This window comes from Delphinapterus leucas, chromosome 11, assembly GCF_059928025.1.
Source record: "Delphinapterus leucas isolate spDelLeu-1000000601 "Yukka" chromosome 11, BTC_Dleu_Yukka2, whole genome shotgun sequence".
NCBI lineage: Eukaryota > Metazoa > Chordata > Mammalia > Artiodactyla > Monodontidae > Delphinapterus > Delphinapterus leucas.
Window position 1 is genome coordinate 68,266,331 of NC_143139.1, and position 24,763 is coordinate 68,291,093.

General features: G+C 34.9%; 1 protein-coding gene across 1 annotated transcript in view; it reads right to left on the reverse strand.

The window, feature by feature from the left end:
* SLC6A15 (solute carrier family 6 member 15) overlaps positions 1-24,763 on the reverse strand; it is a 48,282-nt gene that overhangs the window by 22,887 nt on the left and 632 nt on the right. The window contains exons 2-4 of the mRNA XM_022552419.3: positions 5,472-5,938; positions 1,291-1,448; positions 798-924 (exon numbers count right to left, since the gene is read on the reverse strand). Of these exons, the coding sequence (XP_022408127.1) occupies positions 798-924; positions 1,291-1,448; positions 5,472-5,760 (574 nt within the window). The 5' untranslated portion in view covers positions 5,761-5,938. The remainder of the gene's footprint in view (positions 1-797; positions 925-1,290; positions 1,449-5,471; positions 5,939-24,763) is intronic.

Here is a 24,763-nt window from a genome sequence, read left to right on the forward strand (position 1 = left end):
AGATTTTTATCAAGGTGATTAAAATGTATCAGGTTTATAGCCCCTTCTGCCCCCAGAATTATCTGATTGACTTCCTGGGGGCAGAGCTGTCAAAAATGCTAGCTTCTAGCCATGTGTGACTTTTGAAATGGAGCTGGTTTAGAGTGACTAGTGCTGTAAATATAAAGTACAAAGGGGCTTTTAGAGACTCAGTATGAGAAAAACAGTGTAAATTATTACATAACTAATTTTTATATTATATGTTAGAATGTTAATATTTTGGATATATTGGATTAAATAAAATATTTCACCTGTCCCTTTTTACTTTCTGTAAATATGGCTACTAGGACATCTTAGACTACATATGTGAGTTGCATTCTATATTTACTGGACAGCACTAGGGAATTGTTCTTTATATTCTAGGATATAAAAATAAATGATAAGAAAACCATAGAAAAACAACCCAAGACATAAAAACAATTCCTTCAATCTAAACTCTTTTTGTCCTCGTTTTTATTTTAATGAAACTGTAAGGCATCAATAAAGATATACAGAATAAAATATTGTCAAAATTTACAATTGAAGGCTTATAATTGTTTACCCTAACATCATGGGGCACAATAAAATTACTTGGAAAGAGCTAGATAAATTAAATGATGCCAGACATCTATCTTTCTGAGTATGTCAAGGAAAGTTTGTTATAGTAACAATTTTGAAAGATTTTTCCACATTATTTAAAAAAAAGAATCTTGAAAGCTCCTGCCTTTACCAACTGTATGATCTTTAGATACAAAAACACTACATGGTACATGTCTTACAAGTGTGTGAAGCATTTTTCACCAAAGGACACTGATCCCAAGGTAGAGGTTGCTGAAAAGACTGAGAAAAATAAAACAAACTCCAGCCAATGATGACATTGTAGTAGAGAGCCACAAAAAAGCATACCTGCAAAATAAAATAGTGTGATTATATTAAACTTCTCATGCCCCTTCCTTTGAAACAATGAGATGAAATGCATAAAACCCGTTTAATACTTAAAAAAAAAACTCCTTATTTTATTTTTATTTGAAAAACATTATCTTTTCTAAAACGATGACTCTCATAGACCTTAAGAACATGCGTTAACAAGATTGAACTACATTTAAATTTACAGCTTGTTTTGTGTATTAGTGCAAGCTCCAGTAGTGTTTTTTTAAAACATGATTAAAGAGTTGAGTAGAAATACACACTCAAAGGTTTCATTTAAATTCAAACTATATAATTACAAACTCTGTAAAAATTATAAGGCATATACCATACCAGGAAACTTACTACACAACTTGCAAATCCAATCCCTCCCAGTTTAGGGCTTATGTAATTCCACACACCAATGCTTCCTCGCCGAATTCTTTGACCCACAGAAAGTTCCAGGAAAAAAAGGGGAATACCTATTACCAGAAGCAGTATTAAGTATGGCAAAAGATAGGCACCTACAGAAACAAGAACAAATAAAATAGATTATATTTTCAGCAGTCACAGGAGAGAATACACTAATTCTGATTATCTCATGAAAGATGATATTTAAACTTCCATATAGTATAACTACAAAGGACTTTAAAGAAAATGCAATTTCATTACTTTAAGCTTTCTGATATTTGAAACTTGAATTTGACTGCTACAAAGAGTTTCTGATAAAAAATAATTATGAAAAAAGTAAGGATACCAATGAATAGTTTTAGTTTCATTTTATTGAAATGGTAAACCAGCTTTATTTTTTGTAAAAATAATTGCTTCCTTAAAATTAATTATTTTCTCAAATAGGTTTCACAAACTCCTGGAAATCTTATTCATACAACGTTAATGAAGTCATTTATTAAATTTTATTCAAACTCATCTAAATCATGCATTTCAAATCTGATAAATCAAAATGAGTGAGATGTTATGGTATTAAAACTGACTCTTCCTAACTAACAACAGGGAAGAAGAAATGGCTGCTTAGACTGAAAGAGAAAAAAAAAAAGGAAAAGGAACTTCTGCCACAGACAAATGTCATTTTTTCCCATATATATATATGTCATATAAAAAGTTCACTTCAGGAAACAAGTAATTTTTTGCTTTCCAAACTTCTGTTAAGGGGTAGGGAGGACTGACTAAACTGAGCTATTTAATAGCTATTGTAAAATATATGTGCTATTTTCCTTGTAGTAAAGTTTTCATACTTGAAAAATATATATATTATTTTACAGCTAAATTTCAATTTAAGACACATGATTAGTGACTTTAAAATGTACTGAACAGCTTGACAATGTTAATATTAGACTCTGTTAATTGATAAAGTCAAATGTGAAACCTGTACTCATTTCTACATGAGAATACATATGCAAATTATTCATTAAATGACTTCTAAAATGGACTTGCTACATTCAAATTTCCTGTCTGGAGTTTTGTCCAACCAGATACTGCCAAGTGGGTCATGTAATCGATGGTACTAATTCCCTTTATAAAGTGGAGGCCATTTATTATATTTTCTCATTTAAAAAATGTGTTTAATGGTATTGAATAGATTTTGGAAACTATTCGAATTGTTATGGTACCTATTCTGCTGAAGAAGTAAATATTAATGATTTTATTTTCAAATCATTTATCTCAGTATCTATATATCTCTGAAATAATTACGATATACAAGAATTTCCCAGGACTTCCCTGGTGGTCCAGTGGCTAAGACTACACGCTCCCAGTGCAGGGGGCCCGGGTTCGATCCCTGGCCAGGGAACTAGATCCCATATGCCGCAACTAAGAGATCGAATGCCGCAACTAAGAGATCGAATGCCACAACTAAAGATCCCGCGTGCCGCAACTAAGACCCAGTGCAGACAAATAAATAAATAAATAAATGTTTTTTTAAAAAACAAATTGAATTAAAAAAAAAATTTTCCCTTAACATGGTGGTTGGTAGAAAATCTCTACTCTCTTACAGCTGATTTTCAGTCTTTGAGACATGAGTTGATCTACAAAGAGGTATGCAATGTAAAGCATCGAGGCATGAGATTATAAAACAGAATTATCAAAATTCAAATTCTAAAATGATTAATAACATTCAGGCACTAATGACCTGAACATGTTTCCTGAAGGACCGAAAGTGAATTTTAACACGTCTCAAATCCTGGGGTGTGAATTGGTTTATGTGTGTGTGAATGACTAGGAGGAAAAGAGAGAATGAATTAAGACTGGACTCATTGGGAGCATTTCCTCCGTTATGTGTTCATGACACACTATTAGATACCTGGCCTCTTCTTCTAACTCAAATTTCTCTAACACGAGCCTCCATAACAAAAATAGTCATAGCTAAACTACAACTGAGAATTTACTATTTGCCAGGCACATTTCTATCCATGTTACATGTAGTTACTCATTTATTCCTCACAAGAATCCAATGGGGCAAGTACCAGTATTTTCCTCATTTTACAGGTGTGGGAATTCAGCCAGAAGAAATAAGTTAACCTGTGAATGGTCACCTGGATAATGTGGGAAAGAGCCAGGCTTTATAGTCAAACTGACTTCAAAATTTGAGCTGGTAGCTTCTACATTATAACACTTATTAAGCTTAACCATTGTGCTTTCAGTAATATCTTCAGACAAATCAACTTATATTGGTCTATCACTTTTTATTCTGTTATTCATAAAGTGCCTCAAATGATGAATAAGATTTAGGTAACCTGAGACTGTTTGACTAAACAGTCAAATACCTAGACAGCTCAATGCCATACTGCACGCTGAGTACTGCCTTTTGAACTCCAACAGCCATCTTGAAACGATAAAGCCCATTGGTGTTTTATAATGTCACTCTCTAGCATTTGTAATTAGAAGAGAGGAAACAATACTAGGAAGGGCATCTTGACTCTCTTTATATATGAAAGAAAGTAAAGAGGAGGAGCCATTTTTGCTAACAACTGATTACTATGAAATCCTTTAGAGCTCTCCACCAAGACAAATACTGTATTAAATGGAAAGCAACCTGAGTTTTCAGCCAAGATAGCGGTCTTCCTTAATAGTATTGCCAGTTAGGCTCATAAGGTGAAAGGTCTGAAAATCAGAATTCATCTTTTGCCAGTCTTGCAAATGGGGATGATTTGTGAGAAACAGAAAGCAGGGCAGTACATAGCTGCTTGTAGCTGATTTAATAAATAATTCATCTGTGCTGTTAAAGACTAGCTAGTGGAGCTTGCTGTTTCAGTGGAGTGATGGGTAGTGCATCACCAGCTTCATGTACTGATTCTTACCTCTCTGGCAGATTTGTCAGACAGGCTACTTTTCCCCAAACCTGTAGTTTTGTCCCTGGTTGAATTAACTCAGCAAGACCTTAAACATATTTTGTCACCATGACACCTTAGCTTTTTATCTATTAGTGACTGAAAAGAAACCATTTCATATATGAATGGTTTTATTATTTCATCTGATATATAGGTTGTAACTACATCAAAAATAAAATAAAACCATGTTTTTTTCCAGTCAGCAGAACTATCACAAACTGGAATCAAAGACCAAAATATTCAGTCTTTCCTTTATGTGCTGAAATGCTGCTTACAGAATATTTAGTGTTTAATCACACTTGTTTGAACAGCTTCCATATATGTATATGGTAAAGATAGTAATGATAAAGAAAGTAAAGCTTAATATTAAAGTTATTTTAATGTAATAACCCAAATGTTGTTAACTTAATGTTCAGTTTGACTTCGGTGTACTTTTGAGCTTGTATCCTACATGAACAATGTACTCTCTTGTATATGGTTTTATTTTCTTGATTTTAAGACAGTTTTCACTAAATAACACCTGGTAATTATATGCACAAATACAAAAAGCTAAATATCATGTTGATCTAGATAATATGTTTAAAATTAGGAATGGTAATTATCATCGTAAGGATGCTAATATCTGAGGATGAAGACTATCTGGCATTATATTAATTATCTGGTTAAATTCCTCCTACTAGGATATACAAAGTTCTGGTCAGCATTTGAAGACTATAATCATTCTAAATTATATGAAATTTTTGCTTTTTTGAAGAGGGAAACACCTTAACATTCAGAGTTAATAAATTGTGGACAGAAAATTCTCTCTTGTCTTGTTCACCAATATCGTCTCATATCAAAAACTTGAGGACTTTTCTCCAAAGTGAATAACTGATAGGCACAAGGGATGGAACACTGGTTAGAGAAGTCAGTAATTTAGAGATGTTAATAGCATCCACAGAAAGAATTTGAGAATTTATGACCTTAAGCAATCCTTGAGTGTTCATAGCAAGCCATCTGCTCCTATGGAAACCTAATCTGAAAACAGAGCTGAAATTCAGAGCTGAAATTACTTCCAGCAAAAGTGTCTCCCTAGTTTTACAGTGGAATTCATAGTTTCTAAAATAGTGAAACTACAGCAACAACAGGGGCTATTTGACATAATCAACTGCAATTTGCTCAGCAATGTATCACTCAAAAAAAAAGCGGAAAACAGAAACTTACCACCCCCATTCTTCTGACAGAGGTATGGGAATCTCCACACGTTCCCTAATCCTACAGAAAATCCAACCTGGGCCAGGATGTATTGTAGTTTACTGTTCCAAGCTGGTCTTTCATCTTCGACTTCAGATCCTTCTTCAACATCTGTGTCTTTCTCTTCTTGGACGTCAACAATTAGTTCACTTTTCTTAAAGGCATCATCAGCTGAGTCTTCATTGGAAAGAAGGTCTTTGACAGACTCAATAACCTCATCGTCTAATTCTCTTTTTACCACCTTGCTATTCTTAGGCATTGGAAAGTGCGGGCAGTGGTATTTTTTTTAATTCCCTTTTGGTAAGTTTGTTAATCCTTTTTAAAAATATGTTAGTTGATAGGAATAAAAGATGGAGGAGGATATCAAAGGAATCTTTGATTCAAGGTGATAAAGTCTTATGGATCCTGGATCTCTATGTCCAATATTCTGTGGGTACCTGCAAAATTTTAAGTTGAAAAACAATAATATTTAATAAGGAAAAATATTTAAAATACCAAAGACCCTTTCTTATTAATTTTTAAGATGCAAACTCTTTCTACAGAGTGTAAAACATATGACTGTCCTTGACCTTTCAGAGCTTATTATTTCCAGAAGTATAAGAATTGTAAAGTACACAAGGGCTTCACACACATTTTCTTTTAGCTAACTTCTTCCTTCTTGCAAAAATCTACTTTGATCTCAGATATACCCCACTGCATAATGTTGACTCGGTTCATTCGTAAGTAAGTAGAATTTTGAGACCCTTTTTCTTAATTCTTCCTTTTTCCCCTCTCTGACTAAAGTACATCCCTTATTTTATTGCTTATAGAATTATATACACAATTGCATGCCATCCCTGTAAATTTGTCTTATACAGAATTTCATCTGTTGGCATGTTCATCTATTTATTCATTTGACATTAAGGGAAAAGACATTAAGGGATATATTGGGGGCGGGGAAATTTCTCCTCTTTCCCCTCTTAGTTCTTTTGGTTGGTGATTAAAATGACATAAGACAGATTCACAGGAGAAAAAAAGTTTATTATTTTCGTACAGCAAATCCACATAAATATGAAGAATTCCAAAGACAACAAGGCAAGGTGAGATATATATATATTATTCTGGACTAAGAAGGAGGTAGGAATCTGAGGTTTTAAGGGGAAGTAAAATAATTCAAAGGAAGATAAAAGGAGTTGTTTGGTAAACAAATGTTTGCGGGTCATCCAAAGACAATAGGACGCAGAGAGGACTTTGATCAAATGGGCTTGGCTAGGTTCCTTCCTGTCTACCACACCTAATACTTGACTCTAGTTATCAGTGGTGATAGCTCCTTCCTGGGACAGGCCTCCTATCTTAAATTCTTTTAGGCAGTAAGGGAGGAATTCAAAGGTTCTTCCTGAGTCTTTTGGGCTTTCATTTTTTCAGCTCAAAGTAATCTGCATGCTGGAGTGGCACATCTTGTGGCAACCTACCCTGAATCCCATCAGACACAAGCATTAATGAAACATACAATATCTGCTTTTAACGAGCTTGTATCTACTATAGAGAAAGGTGCATCCCAAATAACTGCACTACGCTGCACAATGTAAATGACCCAACATCCTTACAATAGGAGAGGCCAGGGACGTTGGATACAAGTGAACTTAGAGTTGAGCAGAAATGGAGTGGGCCACAACAAACATAAGGAAAAACATAAACAGATTCAGGAAGTGGTAAAAATTTGTGATATTTGTGTGTACATTCTCTCAAACAACTCAAGAACAACACTGCCATCAGCTTGGCATTTTCCCCTTTCTCCATTTCTGTTTGCATTATATCTCATCTCCTTTCTCTGTTCAGATACAGACCAAGTAAGTACACAAGGCATATCTACGAACCAATGAGACTATTCTTTTTTTTAATTGAAGTAGAGCTGATTTACAATATTGCTTTAGTTTTAGGTGTACAGCACAGTTGTTTGCTTTGTTTTGTTTTTGCAGATTATATTCCATTATGGGTTATTATAAGATATTGGGTGTAATTCCCTGTGCTATACAGTAAATCCTGATTGCTTATCTATTTTATGTATAGTAGTTTGTTAATCCCATATGCCTAATTTGTCCCTCCCCAACTCCCCTTTGGTAACCATAAGTTTGTTTTCTGTGTTTGTGAGTTTGTTTCTCTTCTGTATTCATTTGTATTATTTTTCAGATTCCACATATAAGTCATATCATTTGGTGTTTGTCTTTGTCTGGCTTACTTCACTAAGCATAATATTCTCTAGGTCCATCCATGTTGCTGCAAATGGCAATATTTCATTCCTTTTTATAGCTGAGTAATATAGTGTGTGTGTGTGTGTGTGTGTGTGCGTGTGTGTATACCACGTCTTCTTAAGCCAGTTGTCTGTTGATGGGCACTTGGGTTTCTTCCATGTCTTGGCTACTGTAAATAGTACTGCTTTGAACATTGGGTTCATGTATCTTGTCAAAGTAGAGTTTTCCATTTTTCTGGATATATACCCAGGAGTAGAATTACTGGATCATATGTAAGCTCTATTTTTAGTTTTTTTAAGGAACGTCAATACTGTTTTCTACAGTGGCTGCACTAATTTACATTCCCACCAACAGAGTACAAGGGTTCCCTTTTTTTCCACATCGTCTGCAACATTTATTATTTGTAGACTTTTTGATAATAGCCATTGTGTCCAGTATGAAGTTGTCTATTTTAAAAAGTGACTAAACATATGAGAGCTTCTCCTCAAAATTGGATCAGGAAGCTTTAAAAATGATATCCCAAGAATTCTATCATTCACTGCTAGAAAAAAAATGGAATTCTTTGATGGAACTGCTGTTAGATTTACATTAAAAGTCAGAGAAAGAGTCTGTCATACTTTATCTTATAATCTTAATGAAACAGACAGGGTGCTGGGTAACGCAATGAAAAGAAAAATTCTTTAACTTAACCATATAACTATTCATCATTTTTAGGTTTGTATGTGTTTCATTGTTTCCAAAATTAAAATATATACTCTAAGAAAATACACTCATTAAGATCTGGTGAGGATTAACAGGAAGACTGTGAAGGAAATTCTGAAAGAGAAGCATTCCCAAAATATTCTGAATAATAGACATATCTCTGGAATAACTGAAAAACTTCTCATGGTGACTATTTTGAAGAGGCCAACACGGGTTGGATACAGAAATAGTTTCATGCAGTTAGGGATTATGTATGTTTAATTTGTACTATTTCCCCCTAGAGCTCAGTAATTATTAGTTGAATAGATGAATAAATATAACCACTGAAAAACTGAAATAAGCTAATTTTCCAAATAGTTTTTGCTGGGAGAAAACAACCTGACATATAAGAAATTGTGATTTGTGAGACATGAATTATCTAAAGGTCTACATTTTTTGGATCATCTAATGATAAACTGTTTGCATAATAACTTTACTGATACATGGATAAGAGCATTTGTTTTAATCTGACAAGCTTGGAGTTATGCCATAGCTCTTTTACTTAGTTGTGTAACTTCTCATAGTTATATGACTCTTAACTTAGTTTCCTCAATAGACATTGGTCTGTTACTCCTTTTGCTTTTTTCCATGCAAATAGAAAGGTAAGGAATGTATTGAAGTTTAAAGATATTATTACAGTAAAATCACCCACCATTTCATGAAGAAAAAATTTAAAAGACAGTGTTATTCATGAGTCTCCCTTAAATTAATTATCTCAAAATTGTTGTATTTCTTCTACAGATTTCTAGTCTTTGCAGGAAAAAAATTAAAAATAACATCTTTGGCCACTGTTGCATATTTTTTACATATCCAATGAATAATCATACATAGGATATCTTTTGGCATAGTTTAGTTTAAAAATTCCTGTCAGACTACCCAAAGTTCACATTCTTATGGAAAAAAAAAATCAATGTCTAATGGAAACAAAATTTAAATGCAACTTTCTATTTTAAATGCCTAAAGTATACTTAACTACATATACAGATTTATAATGCAATAATCTTAGGCAACCTTTACAAAATTTAAAACTTAAAAAGTGATGCTAAATATGTATTTGCATGCATTTAGAGTTCCTTTTCTATTATAAGCAAAAAAAAAAAGAAGTGATAGTACATTAATAATATCACAAGTAAAATAATTTACATTCTCTTATCTCACTTTGTTTCTCCCACCTCCTGCTCCTGTCTGGGATGGCTATAGGAAAATATTGGGTGGGGTTGCAGTTAACATTGAAGTTTCCACAATAACACGTAAGTCTTGGGGGAAAATGTATATCTCTTCTTCAATAGGCCATAAGCTCTACTTGGAGAATGACATTATCTTACCAATCTCACATTCTCAATGTTTAAATTTGTCTGTCAAATAAATGAACTGAAGTATGACAGAATAATATTGTATAATAACTACAAGTATTTTACATTATTACACGTTTGGTTGTTTTTTGCCTTTTACCCCAAGTCCCTATATTTACTGAGTCAGAGGCATATCTTTCTTATATAGCTGCTGCATATAGCCAAAAGATATAAATTCAGTTTCTGAGTGGATTTGTAAAAACCTAGTATATGAGACAATTTGAAAGCCAAATTAATTTCAAAATTTTCAAGATCCAACTTTTCTGAAAGAGAAATTTTTTAGGAATGCCAAAAGCTTGCCTGAAGAGCTTAGCCCGTAAAAGTATGCCATAAACAAAGATTTAAATGTGTAATTGACTATTGCCAAAAGTGTATTACTGTTACCACGAAGCAGGAATGTCCAGGGAGGATGTGAAGTAGTGGGTGATAAATTTTTCATATTCTACTGGTCACATGGGCAGTAGGATAATCAGAATCAATTAACTGCACAGTCCCTGCCAAGTTATCACCATCCACTCCTGGGAGAGTAAAGTTGGCAACAAGCTATCATATTGCTCTTCACCTGTACCTAGGAGTTGCGTTAGCTGTCCTCATCACTAACTGATAAGGGCCTCCTGTCTACAACGGAGTAACAGGTGAGAGCAGGGGTCAAGAAAATACTGCCCATGAATCTAATACAACCCACGGTCTGATTTTGTAAATAAAATTTTATTGGAACATAGTCATGGCCACACATTTACATATCTCCTATGGTTAATTTTGTGCTGCAACAACTGAATCACTTTGTATGGATTGCAAAGCCTAAAATATTTACTATTGAAAAAATTTGACAACCACTGTTCCAGAGATTAAATCTGAATTGAAGATGCAGAGTGCCCCAGATCACTCCATCTATGTTTCATTTGCACGGCACTAATTTTTTTATTACATGGTGTGACAAGATAGACATCTCCCCATTCAAAAAGGAGATTATTTAGTAAGTAACTATGAGATTATGAGTAATTATGAGATTAATTGCTAAGAATGAAAAAGTTTTACATAGAAACAGGGAGATGGAGGGGTAGTAGTTGAGAGGGGAACAAAAGCAAAAGATAAATGTAGAATATATATCAGGAAACAGAATAGAATAAAACACAAAATACTAAAAGATACAATAGCAGACTTTTGCTAAGACTTGTATTATTTAATAATAATAATAATGTAGAACGGTCAACACTGAGAAATTACTAGTATGGAGATTCCTAGGGATTTCAAGCAGAAGTAGAAAGGAGAAATAAGCCCAGGATATTCAATCACCTCTATAAAAACTAAGAGAAAAAAATAGTTGATCTTCAGTTTTTATACTCAAGTACTTTGTATTCCAATTATAAATGTCGCAAATATTCTCATCCATAAAAGATCTGATGAGCCCTAATGGGGAGAAAGGGACAGGCTACATGATCATGAAATTTAGCCAATCGAGACTGAGACCCATGTTAAACGACAGAAGTGAACATTAATTTAAACAAGGAAATAAGGTTCAAAATCTATAAGAATTATGTTGAGGAGAAAAATATAAATTAAAATTCAAAAATAACCTAACAAAATCAGGAATTTAAACGGGAGAAAGAAAGGTATGAGAACGTTCTTATCTTTCATTGCAGAAAGATGAGGATTAAACTGTAATGAGGATTAAATTGACAGTATCAATTTAGGATATTGTCTAAATATGAAACTCATAGTCCAAAAAAGGATAATGACCCCACTTCTTCATGTTTTTGTATAATCCTTCTTATTTACTTTTAATGAGATCTTGTAGGAATTAATATTTATTGCTGTGAAAAGATATGTGTTGGTGCCAAACATTAACTTATTTATTTATTTTTTTGGCTGCATTGGGTCTTCATTGCTGCGCGCGGGCTTTCTCTAGTCGTGGCGAGCAGGGGCTACTCTTTGTTGCAGTGCACTGGCTTCTCAATGCGGTGGCTTCTCTTGTTGCGGAGCATGGGCTCTAGGTGCGTGGGCTTCAATAGTTGTGGCACGTGGGCTCAGTAGTTGTGGTTCGCAGGCTGTAGAGCGCAGGCTCAGTAGTTGTGGCCCACGGACTTAGTTGCTCCGCGGCATGTGGGATCTTACCGGACTAGAGCTCGAACCCATGTCCCCTGCATTGGCAGGTGGATTCTTAATCACTGTGCCACCAGGGAAGGCCATGGTGCCAAACATTTATATCTAGGTTCTAGAGACAGACTGAGTTCAAATCCAAACTCTATCACTTATGGTTTTATGACCGTGGCTAAATTACTTAGTTATCTAATAATAAAGTGCTTGGATAAACGCAAACACATTGAGAGTACTCAATATATGTTTTCTTTTTACTATGATTATCGCCCTCTTATATTTGTATTATATTACAACTTCATTCAATTAAGGATAATGTGAGTCCAGAGCCAATGCTACATGTTTCAGGTGTCTTAACACCACTTTTTTATAAAACCAGTTTTCTATCTCTGCATAATAAAATACCTCAAAATTTAATAGCTTAGCAAACAAAAACTGTATTTGCTCATGATTTTGTGGATTAGCAATTTGAGCTACGCTTAAATGGTCAGTTGTTTTGCTTCTCTTGACTTGGGTCACTTCTGCTCTGCAGTCACCTGTCAACTCGAGTGGAGGAGGATGGCCTAAGAGGGTCTCAAATCACATTCTGGCAGGGACAGCCTATCAGCCAGAGCACTTTGGTCCTCCTACACATAGTCTCTCCAAAATGCTAGCTCCAGCTTGTTCACATTATAAGCTTAGAGTTCCAACTCTAGCCCAAAGGGGTAAGCCCAACACACAAGTGCTAGTAAAGCCTGTTTGTGTCACATTTGCTGATGTCTCACTGACCAAAGCAAATCACACAGCTAAGTCCAGATGACCCAAGAGTAAATAAACTCCATGTTTTGATGGAAGGAACAACAAAGTCAATTTGCTAAAGGTATGAGTAGAGGGAAGAGAGAAATACTGCCACCATTTTTGAGAATAATCTGCATTTGTCCAGTTAGATTTCCTCTCCCTGGATTTTGAACCTTGAGGAGAAGAACAAAGAGATCAAAAAGTTGGCATCTCATTTAATTCCAAAGGGATTATGCCCAGGCTGTAACTACTACCATAGTCATGGATCCTGGATCCAGTTTTCAGAACTGTTTTCATTCTTGCCCTTTTCCATCTTATTGCCAAGCACCCCATTGTTTCTTTGAGTCCTTGCAACCCTGCCAATATTTCTTTTTTTTTTCCTCATAGCCAGCATCAGTTTCTGCAGCTTGCAAAGAATCTTATTATACACCTATTATAAATGTAAACCTATTATAAATATAAAACAATTGGTGTCTTCCCATTTATCTATTCTATATAGGGAGTTACATACATTAAAAATGTTGAAAATGTTACATTATTTAAATTTGGACTTATCTTTATATTTTTCTCATTCTCCCATTTTTGTATTGCTTTAATATCTTCATGAGTAACTTTCCAGAAAAAAAAATCTATTTTAAACACTTAAAGCTAGATTCAAAACCTTTTAAAATCAACATAATAAAATTTTAACTTGTGGTTCTCAAGCCTAACCATTTTTAATGTGTTTTTCCTTTCTTAAGATTGTTTCATTGCCTCTCCACATAAATTTTGAAATCAGCTTGTCAGTTTCTACCCAAAATAAAACAGTCTGCTGGAATTTTGAATGGGATTACATTGATTCTATAGACCCATTTGTGGAGCACTCACATCTTAAAAAATTGAGTTTTCCAATCTATGAACTTGGTATATCTTTCCATTTATTTGTATCTGCTTTAATTTCTCTCCAGAAAAAAGTGATTTTTTTAAATACAAGCTATATACCCTGCAACAATGCTAAATCAAGTTGTTATTTTTAAAGATTCCTTAGGATTTTTATATAGACAATATGTCATTGGTAAATAAAGATAGTTTAGCTTTCTCTAATTGTTTGCCTTTAATTTCTTTTTCTTGAGTTATTTTCTGGCTAGGACATCCACCAAAATTTTGAACAGAAGTGTTAAGAGCAGATTTCTTCATCTATGCCCCAATGTTAGTGGGGAAGTACTCAATATTTTACTGTTAGGTACAATGTTAGTTATGGATTTTTTCATCAGGTCCTTTTATCTGTTTAGAAGTTTCTTTTATTCCTAGTTCAGTGATTTTTTTTTTGAATCATGAATACCTGTTGAATTTTGTCACATAATTTCCTGCTTTTATTAAGATAATCACATAACTTCTTAATCTGTTAATATAGAGTATTATATTGATTGATTGATTTTGTATCTTTTATTATGGGATAAACCCCACTTACTCTAGATGTATTACCCTTTTAATATATCACTGAATTTATTTGCTAATATTTTGGTAAGGATTTTTTTCAACTATATTCATGGGAACATGGATCTGTAAAATTTTTTTTCTTATATTTTACTTCTCTGGTTTTGGTGGACTCCTTAATAGAGTTCTGAAATGGCCTCTCTTTTATTTTCTGAGAGACTATATGTAGGATTGGTTTTATTTCTTCCTAAAATGTTTGGCAGCATTCACCAATAAAGCCATCTGGGCCTGGAGTTTTCTTTTATGGAATACCTTCAATTAAAAATTCAATTTATTTTATTGATATACAGCTACTTAGGTTTTCTTTTTCTTGCTGTGTTAGTTTTGGTAAGTTGTGCTTTTCAAGGAATTTATATCATCTAAATTGTCAAATTTATTGGCACAAAGTGATTCATAATAGTCCCTAGTGTTTTTTAACACCTGCAGGAATTTTAGTCTTATCTCATTTTTTATCCCTGCTATTGGTAATAGGTGTTTTCTCTGCTTTTGTCTTGATTATTCTTGCTAAAAATTTCACTATAGAGTTAACTCAAAATAGAAATAATTCACTATAGAATTAAGAGTTCTTACTCCATCTTTCCAGACTTTTAAACTACTATTGTTACAACATCTTTTGAAATTATGTTATATTAGACATTAATAAATGTTTCCAGTGAAAATATGCAAAACCGTAAAATAGCAGGCAGGCACTTGCATCTTAGATATGAGAGATGACTCAAACAGACATGCCTGTGCTGGCTAATTACTAGCATTTTCCACAATCTTAATATTCTATAATAAAGAACTAGAACAACAGTAAATTATCTCCCTGACTTGGACAAATTCAAATTTTACTGAATAAAGTTTTCTTTAAATATGAACCAATTCTGAACATTGAATCTGAAATTCATTGTGAATTCAAATGAAATATATTTTTTCATATTCTAATGTATAAGGTAAAAAGTAAAGACTATTTGAACGAAAATAAAATGTTGAACCATATTGAAATACCCAAGAAAAAAAAGGCACATGTTAAGAAGTTTGTAGATATGAAATAATCGCCATAGAAAAAGACAAAATTTGGTAACATAATGAAATAATGATTTTAACAAATAATACAAAAGATTTTCAACCATATAGAATACCACCTAAGCATTTATTTTGCAAATTATATCTCTTTATATAAAATGTCTGCATTAAGCAAAAAGATAACAAAAAAAAATCACAGAATCAATCAAAAGGAGGAGAACATTTTTACAAGTGAAATACAAAGTCACAACTTACACTTGGTAACATACGTTTTGCCCTAAAATGTGGACTATAACACATATATCAGAATGGCTAAAATAAATAGATAAATAAATAAATAAATAAATAATGACACCAAAAGTTGGTGAGGATGTGAAGAAACTAGATCAATCATATATTGCTGATAGAAATGTAAAATAGTATAGCCACTCTAAAAAGTAGTTGGCAGTTACTTTTAACACTAATAATAGAGTTACCATTGTGACCATCATTTTGCACTCTTAGGCATATATCCCAGAGAAATAAAAACTTATTTTCAAGCAGAAACTTGTACATAAATGTTCATAAAAGCTTTATTCATAATAGCCCCAAACTGAGAACTACCCAAACGTCCTTCAATGGGTGAATGGTTAAACAAACCGGAGTATGTCCATATCATGCAATATCAGCCATAAAAAGGAAAGAACCATTGATACATGCAACAACCTGGATAAACTTTAAGGGAATGATGCTAAATGGGGGAGAGAAAGCCAGTTTGAAAAGGATACATATTTCATGATTCCATTTATATTACATTTGTGAAATTAGATAATGACATAGATGAACCACAGAACAGTGGTTGCTAGGAGTTATGGTACAGAAGGACAGGTGGGTGTGCTATAAAAAGGTAGCACAGGAGAATCTTGTGAGATGGTTACCATTTAGTATCTTCATTGTGATAAGGGTTGCATGAGGCTATACATGTGATAAAATTGCAAAGAACAATACATACATACACACACATACAGAAAAAATGACTGCATAATCTGGAAAAGCTCTATGAATTGTACCAATATCAATATGCTGGTTTTGATATTGTACTGTATTTTTATATAAGATTATAAAGTGGGGGAGGCTAAGTGAAGGTTACACAGGACCTCCCTTTGCACCTTCTTGTGAGCTTGCAATTATTTCAAAGTTAATTATAATTATACAGCAATTCCCAGAAATTGAAATGTATTTTTGTTGACTTCTATAAACCAAGGACAGATCTTAAATTTTATTTAACTAAGTCTTTCAAAAGGCCTTTTAAACATTTTGAAAATATACAAAAAGTCTTTTAAACATTTAAAATTTTATTGAGAACACCTCAGATTTAGGCACTGTATTCATTTCCTGAGGGTTCTGTAACAAATTCAGATTTAGTGGCTTGAAGCAACAGAAATCTAATCTTTCAAAGCTCTGGAAGCCAGAGATTTGAAATCTGTTTCAGTGAACCAAAATCAAGGTGTTGTCAGGTCTGAAGTTCCTCAGGAGGCCCTAGGGGAAAGTCTGTTCTTCGCCTCTTCTAGCTTCTGGGGCTGCCGGTGTTCCTTCACTCATAGCCACATCACTCCAGTCCATACCTCCATAGTCACATTGCCTCCTCCTCTTCTATGTGTGTCTAATCTCCTCTGCCTCTTTCATATAAGGGCATCTGAGATGGCATGGCATATAGGGCCCATCTGGACATTCTAGGATAACCTCTTCATCTGAAGATAATTTCTGCAACAAGTCTTTTTCCAACTAAGGTAACAGTCACAAGTGCCAGGAATTAAGAAGTAGACAAATCTTCAGGAGCTATTATTAGCCTCCTGCAGGCACATTCTATTGTATTACACTTATTTATGTATTTGTATTATCATGCCTTATGGAAAAAATGAATTTGAAAGCATTCAACATGCTTCATTGTCATCATCATAGAATGTCAAGTATGATCTCTCTCAGATGTTTCCTATAATAGATAGCAAACACAAATGTTAACAATTCTTCCCAATGCTGTATTATCCCTGTTACTCATCTCATTAATAAGATGGAGTCTATTTCCCCTTCTTTTAATTCTGGGCTGGCCTTGAACTTCTTTGACCATTAGAATGCAGAAGTGACACTATGCAAATGTCACTAGGCCTCAGGAAGCCTGGCAGTTTCTGCTTTGACTCTTTTGGAAGCCAGACACAATATAAAATATGTCCACCTGCCCTGTTAGAAATCCCACATGGAAAGTGAGAGAGACACTCTATCAGCCACCAATTGCACCAGCCATCTGAGCTAAACCCACAGGAACAAGAACAAAGATGTTGACATTCTAGCCCCAGTTGAATAGCCAGGTAATATCAACTAGGAATATCAACTAGAACAGATGAAGCACCTAGCTGAGCCCAACCAACACAGAGGATAATGAAAAATAATAAATCATTATTGTTTAAAGTCACTACAATCCCAGGAAGGTAACAGAGGGTGAATGCTTCAATATAACATTGTTTCAAACCTACTAAAAAAAAAAAACAAAAAATGGATAGTTTGTTATGTAGCATATGTACTAACTGCCTAATGGGGGAGAGAAATTGAATAGTCACTGAATTTAACTGAAAGTAAAAATAGTTAATTAAATTTGAAATATTGTCCAAGGAACCATTCACAGTGGGGCTAGACCTGTGTAAAAAAAGGTGTGGTTTAGGTTTCTAAATCCATGCAGTGATTCTCTTGTAACCACAAGATAAATATTAGCCTTGAAAGACATGTTTAGTTACCCTAATGTAAAGCTCCATAAGGTCGATTTTATGCTTTTGTATATCATTTTATATATCAGAAATGAAACAAGGATTATAAGAAAACCTGCAGACATCAAAATGACCATAAAGAAATACTAGCAAAAACTCTACACACGTAAATCTTGACAACTTAGTTGAAATAGGCTAATTCCTTGAAAAACACAAACTACCACAATTTACCCAACATAAAACAGGTCATTTAATATCCATATAACTATTTAGAAACATGAATGCATTATTTTAAAACTCTCACAAAAGAAATCTCCAGGCCCAGATGGTTTCACTGGAGAATCCCACCTAACATTTAAGAAACAATTAACACCAACTCTGCACAATCTCTTCCAGACAATAGAAGATGATAGAACACTTCGCAGTTCATTTTATTAAGTCAGTATTACTCTGAATCCAAAACCATACAAAGATAGTACCAGAATAAAACAAACAAAAAACTATATATCTATATCTTTTGTGAATAAAGACAAAAACTTCCTTAACACAATATTAGAAAACAGAATTCAGTGCTATATAATAAGAATTGTACCCCATGACCAAGTGGGTCTTATTCTAGGTACACAGGCTTGTTCAATATTCAAAAACGAATAATGTAATATTTTCCCTGAAGCTCAGGAACAAGACAAGAATATCTATTCACATTCAGTGTAGTACTGGAAGTTCTAGCCAGTGCAGTAAGGCAAGAAAAGGAAATATAAGGCATATAGATTGGAAAGGAAGAAAGAAAATTTTCCATATGTGCAGACATCCTGATTGTCTATATTGAAAATACCAAGGAATCTACAAAATATGAACAGTACTTTTATATTGAATACTTCAACTGATGAAAGAAATCTAAGAAGATCTAAATATATGGACAGACATACCATGTTCACGGACTGAAAGACTCAACACAGTAAATATGTCAATTCTCCCTAAATTGGTATACAGGTTTAAGGCAATTCCTATAAAATCCCAGCAAAAATTTTTGTAGATATAGATTATTCTAAATTTATATAAAATGTCAAAAAACTAAGATAGCTACAACAATTTCAAAATGGAAGAATGAAGTAGGAGGAATCTTTCTACCTTATTTGAAGACTTATATAGCTACAGTGATAAAGACTGTGTGAGGTTGACAGAAGGACAGACAAATAGATCAATGAAACAGAAGAGAGTACCCATAAGTAGGTCCACACAAATACATCCAACTGATTTTTGACAAAGGTGCAAAAGCAATTTCAGTAGAGAAAGGATAGCCCTTTCAACAAATAGCTCTGGAACAATTGGGCATTCCCAAGCAAATATAGCCTGGACCTAAATTTCATACCTTATACAAAAACAACTCAAAATGAATCACGGACTTAAATGTAAAACATCAAACTATAAACCTTTTAAAAAGAAATCATCAGAAAAAATTTTGAGATCTAGAGCTAAGCAAAGAATTCTTAGACATGAAACCAAAAGCAGAATCCATCAAAGCAAAAATTGGTAAAATGGACTTCAAAATTTAAAAATTTGCTCTGTGAAAGAACCTATTAAGTGGATGAAAAAAATAAGCTAAAGACTGGGAGAAAACATTTGCAGACCACAACCCCAAGAAAAAAAGAACAGTATTTAGGATCTATAAGAACTCATAAACATCATCAATTAAAAATAATTTAGAAAATGGACAAAGGACATAAAAGGACATTTCACTGAATATGATGTCTGGATGGCAAATGAGCACATGAAATGAGGTCTGACATTATCAGCCATTAGCAATGGTAACTAAAACTACAATGCGATGTCACTACATACTTATTGGGATGGCTAAAATAGAAAGACAACCAAATTCTGGCAAGGATATGGAGAAAACTGGATCATTCATACATTGCTGGTGAGAATGTAAAATGGTACAGCTCTCCAGAAAACAAAACATGCAACTACCATATAATCCAGCAATTGCCCTCCTGGGCATTTATTCTGTAGAAATGAAAATTTAGCTTCCATAAAACCTGTAAACAAGTTTCTATAGCAGCTTTATTCATAACAACCCTAAACTGGAAAGAACTCAGGTGTCATTCGATGGGTGAATGGTTAAACAGACTCTGGTAAATCCATACCATGGAGTACTACTCAGAAATAAAAACAAACCACTAATACACACAACAGCTTAGATTAATCTATAGACAATTATGCTGAGTGGAAAAAGCCAATTCCAAAAGGTTGCACATTATATGATTCTACTTACATAACATTCTTGAAAAGACAAAACAACAAACATGAATAATAGGTTAGTGGTCACCACGATTTAAGGAGAGGTTGGGGACAGGACTGAAGTGGTTGTGCTTATGAAAGGGCCACACAGGAATCCTTATAGTGATGGAACTCTGTAACTTTGCTTTATCACTGTCAATATTCTGATTATGATGTCATAGTATAGATTTGCAAAAGGTTTCACTTGCCGAAAACTGCATAGAGGGCATGCAAGAACTCTCTGTGTTATTTCTTATAATTATATATTATCTTATATAATTATTTCTTAACAACTTCATATGAATCTATAACCATCTCAAATTTTTTTTAAAAAAAACCTTAGTCAACTCACTAAAAAAATGTGCATTTTTATGCTGATATAACCAGTTAATTTTAGTGAATCCACTAAATCTCATCTGCTGCTCTAATACAATTTTATTACTAAGAATATTCAATGTAGGAAACTTTCCTATAAATTCAGAAACTACAAAAATCATGGACCCAAAAGATCCATTGACTTTTTTTTTTTTTTTCGGTACGTGGGCCTCTCACTGTTGTGGCCTCTCCCGTTGCGGAGCACAGGCTCTGTACGCATAGGCTCAGTGGCCATGGCTCACGGGCCCAGCCGCTCCGCGGCATGTGGGATCTTCCCAGACCGGGGCACGAACCCGTGTCCCCTACATTGGCAGGCGGACTCTCAACCACTGCTCCACCAGGGAAGCCCCTCCATTGACTTTTATACCTTACTCATTTGATGGCATCTGATGCCTGGCTACTGTTCTCCCAAGAGTACTTTTTATATACTACTGTTTTCACTTTAGAATATGTTTAAATTTATATTTAGAATAAATAATACAGTAATATGGTGGGTATAGAGTGAAAAATATCTTCCCACTCTTTTTCCCCAGCACATCTAATCCCACCCCTATCTCTCTATAAGTCACCAAAGTCCTCCACAGATATTTAGTATATATTCAAGCTAATATGTATGTTCAGGCTAATATGTGTTTTCTTTCCACCTTCCCAGCCTTTTTCTTTTTACACCACTGTTACTATATACTATATGATACATAATTCTGCATCTTGGTTTTTCACTTTAAAAATCTTTAAAACCTTTTGCTCTCAATACAATAGTTTATTGTGTTTTTTTAAATGATCGTATGGGTATGTCATACATTACTGTGTTTTTTAAAATGATTGTATGAGTATGTCATATATCAGTCATTTCTGACACTTTGCTTCAGTGTTCAAGCAACTCATTTTGTATATCTGACATTTACATATCTGTAGAATAAATTCCTAGAAGCGGAACTGCTTGATCAAAAGTTATGTGCTTTTATAATTTTGGTAAATATTGACAAATGACCCTTTATCAAAGCTGTCTCAATTTGTACTACCACAAGCAAAGTATGAAAGTGCCTGGTTCCCTCTGCCTTCTTCAATACAGTGAGCAATATATTTTTTTAACATCTTTATTGGAGTATAATTGCTTTACAATGTCGTGTTAATTGCTGCTACATAACAAAGTGAACCAGCTATATGTATACATATATCCCCATATCCCTTCTCTCTTGCATCTCCCTCCCACCCTCCCTATTCCACCCCTCTAGATGGACACAAAGCACTGAACTGATCTCCCTGTGCTATGCAGCTGCTTCCCACTAGCTATCTATTTTACATTTGGTAATGTATATATGTCCATGCCACTCTCTCACTTCCTCCCAGCTTACCCTTCCCTCTCCCCGTCCTCAAGTCCATTCTCTACGTCGTCTGCGTCTTTATCAGTGAGTAATATTTTTGGTCTTTGCCAATCTGATAGGTGAAAAAGCTCCCAGGTTAAGCATTCTGTTCAAAGATAACAATCAATTAATCTTATGTGAAAGGATACCTTAGCGCGTCAATCTCAAGGAAATAAACTGAACTTCGAGACTGGAAACAGCTCTCTCCTATATCAAGTGGTACCGTGCATTTAATACCACCCTGTAGCCCAGTCTCTAGGGCTTGCTGTTCACCAAGAAATATGAGACAATCATTACTGGTCAAAGTTAATGTATAAGCAGATAAATTTGTTTATTAAAAAAATTATTTACTCAATATATCCAGAAGAGTAGTTAGGACTTGTTTTAAGTTATAGGGCAAACTGGAAATAAATCTAAAGATGCCTGCTATGTAACCTTGAATGTTTTCACGCATCAGACTACACCCATGGATTTTTGTTAATAATGCAATCTGCTCAGAATCTATTGTAAAATCGACTCTGCATAGGAATATATTATTACAGCCAATCATGCATATGTATGCAGTAATAAAGGGGTTAACACACTCTCCAAAGGAAGTTGAGAAGTAAATTGAGAAGTAAAAGCTTTCCGTGCTTTTGATCACCAACAGTCTCTTTCAGGTCTATCATTCTAAGTCAGTGATTTTTTAATTACCTGGATAATAACCCCAGAGTTCAAAGGAATGCAAAATTTTTACCAATTAAAACAAAAGTTTTGTCATGACAGGACAAGCATATTTTCTAACATGTACAAAATAAAATTTGAACTGTGATCACTGGGTAAACTAACGCTTATCAAGTTTAGGCCTTAGTAATTATTCTAACTTATTTTAAAATTTCAACTACTGACAACTAAGCATCTCACCTGATTATTGGTATCTCAAACAGCTATGATCCAATTTAAAAATTCTTTACTATTTGCTATGGTTTGAATGTTTGTGTCCTCCCCCCATCCCATATATGTTGAAATTCTAACCCCAAAGTGATTGTATTAGAAGTTGAGGCTTTGGGGGGTTAATATGAGATGCTAGAGAACTAACTAGCCCCTTTGACCACGTGAGAACACAGTTAGAAAGCACCCTCTATGAACCAGGAAGCAGGCTCCCACCAGACACGGAATCTGCTGGCACCTTGATCTTGGACCAGCCTCCAGAAGTGTGAGAAATACATTTCTGTTCATTATAAGCCACCCAGTTTATGTAATTTGAGATAGTATTTCTTATTTACTTTATTAATTGGATAACAGAGCACTTATTTCCTAAAAACATATGTGAACATCTTTCTTAACGCCATTAAAATACAATATCTTGAGTTACATATATTGGAATATAAAGTAATTCTTGAATCAAATATATAACGTGCAATCAGAAAAAGAAAACTTGTCAACAAATGACATTCTCTTCCTTTCACAACAACATTAATTCCTATCTTTCTGCAAAAAAAGAATATACTGAATTTTCTTTTCATTTGGAGGAAAATGGTCAATGAATTCAGTAATATATTGATAATATATTTTAAGCTAACAAATATACATGGATCGCTGGTCATGTAAGACACAAAGCCCACTCATTTTCGCAAAAATAAAATAGACAATTTTGATGGTTGAATACTCCGAATTTAATGAGAGAAATACACACACTCTTCGGTCCATCATCAAGTATTTATTAAATACCTACTACAAGTCAAATCCAATACTATGCGTTGAAGACAGAAGCAGCAGTGTATCTCAGCAGCATTCTTGCAGAACTGAGGCTGGGTGGGGTAAGGAGCTCTTCACGGGGTTGTTCGTCAGAGAATGATATTTCTTAAAGCAAACACATTGTTCCCTGTGTTTCGGGAAAGCAACCAGGCAATGACAGGTATAAAACAGCTTTAAAAACGGGGAGACGAGAAGCCCAAATGTAGCACAGAACGCAAACGCTTCGGTCCTCTTGTGTTTCTGGGCAGTGGACCAAACATACAGTGCAGACTGAGACTGGGTCTACCTTTAAGACCTGGAGGGGAAACGGCCGGCCTAGGGGAAACGGTCGCAGTTCATTTGCATAAGCACCCAAACACTGCTGACGTCACGGCGCCCGAGTGCGGACCCCGCCCCTTCTTACTCCACTGTTTCCCCGCTAGGGAAGAGAACGGAAAGCGGAAAGAAGAGCTCAGCACGGGAGAGCGCGAACCTGTGGGCTTCCCTCTCCGCGAACGAGCGGCAAACGCCGCTTTTCCGCTTAACGGAAATGCATTCCAGCCACTGCGGCCTCTGAGACCGGGTAGGTCATAACTGTCCCCAGGACAGCTCGAGCGTTTTTAATCCATTCGTATTTATAAGGCTTGTTACTGACTGAAACTCTACCCCTATACTCAAAACGGTCCTCTACCCAGGCCACGCACAAACGAGCCGAGTTCATGAAACGTAGAAACGGTCTCCCATCATCTCCTTAAAATCCCGGCGCCAACACCCTCACCACCATATCCTCAAATCCCTGGATGCGCAGAAACACACAGGCTGTGCTTTCTCCGAGAGCCGCGTGCTTTGTGCGGGAGAAAGGCCCACTTCAGGACAATTTAACGCAGGATACCTCAGGCAAAAGGGAACTGGGGTCACGTGAAAACACACCGCCTTGGGCAGTCGCCTTCGGCAGTTGCAAAAGCAACCAGAAGCGAACGAGGAATGAGGTTGGCTCCTCTCCCCGCCCCACCCTAACCTGTACGAGGATCAGCTTCCAACTCACCGAGAGCCCCGGAAGCGTCTCGCTCCGTCCCGACCCTGGCAACTTTCCGACTTGCCTCAGGC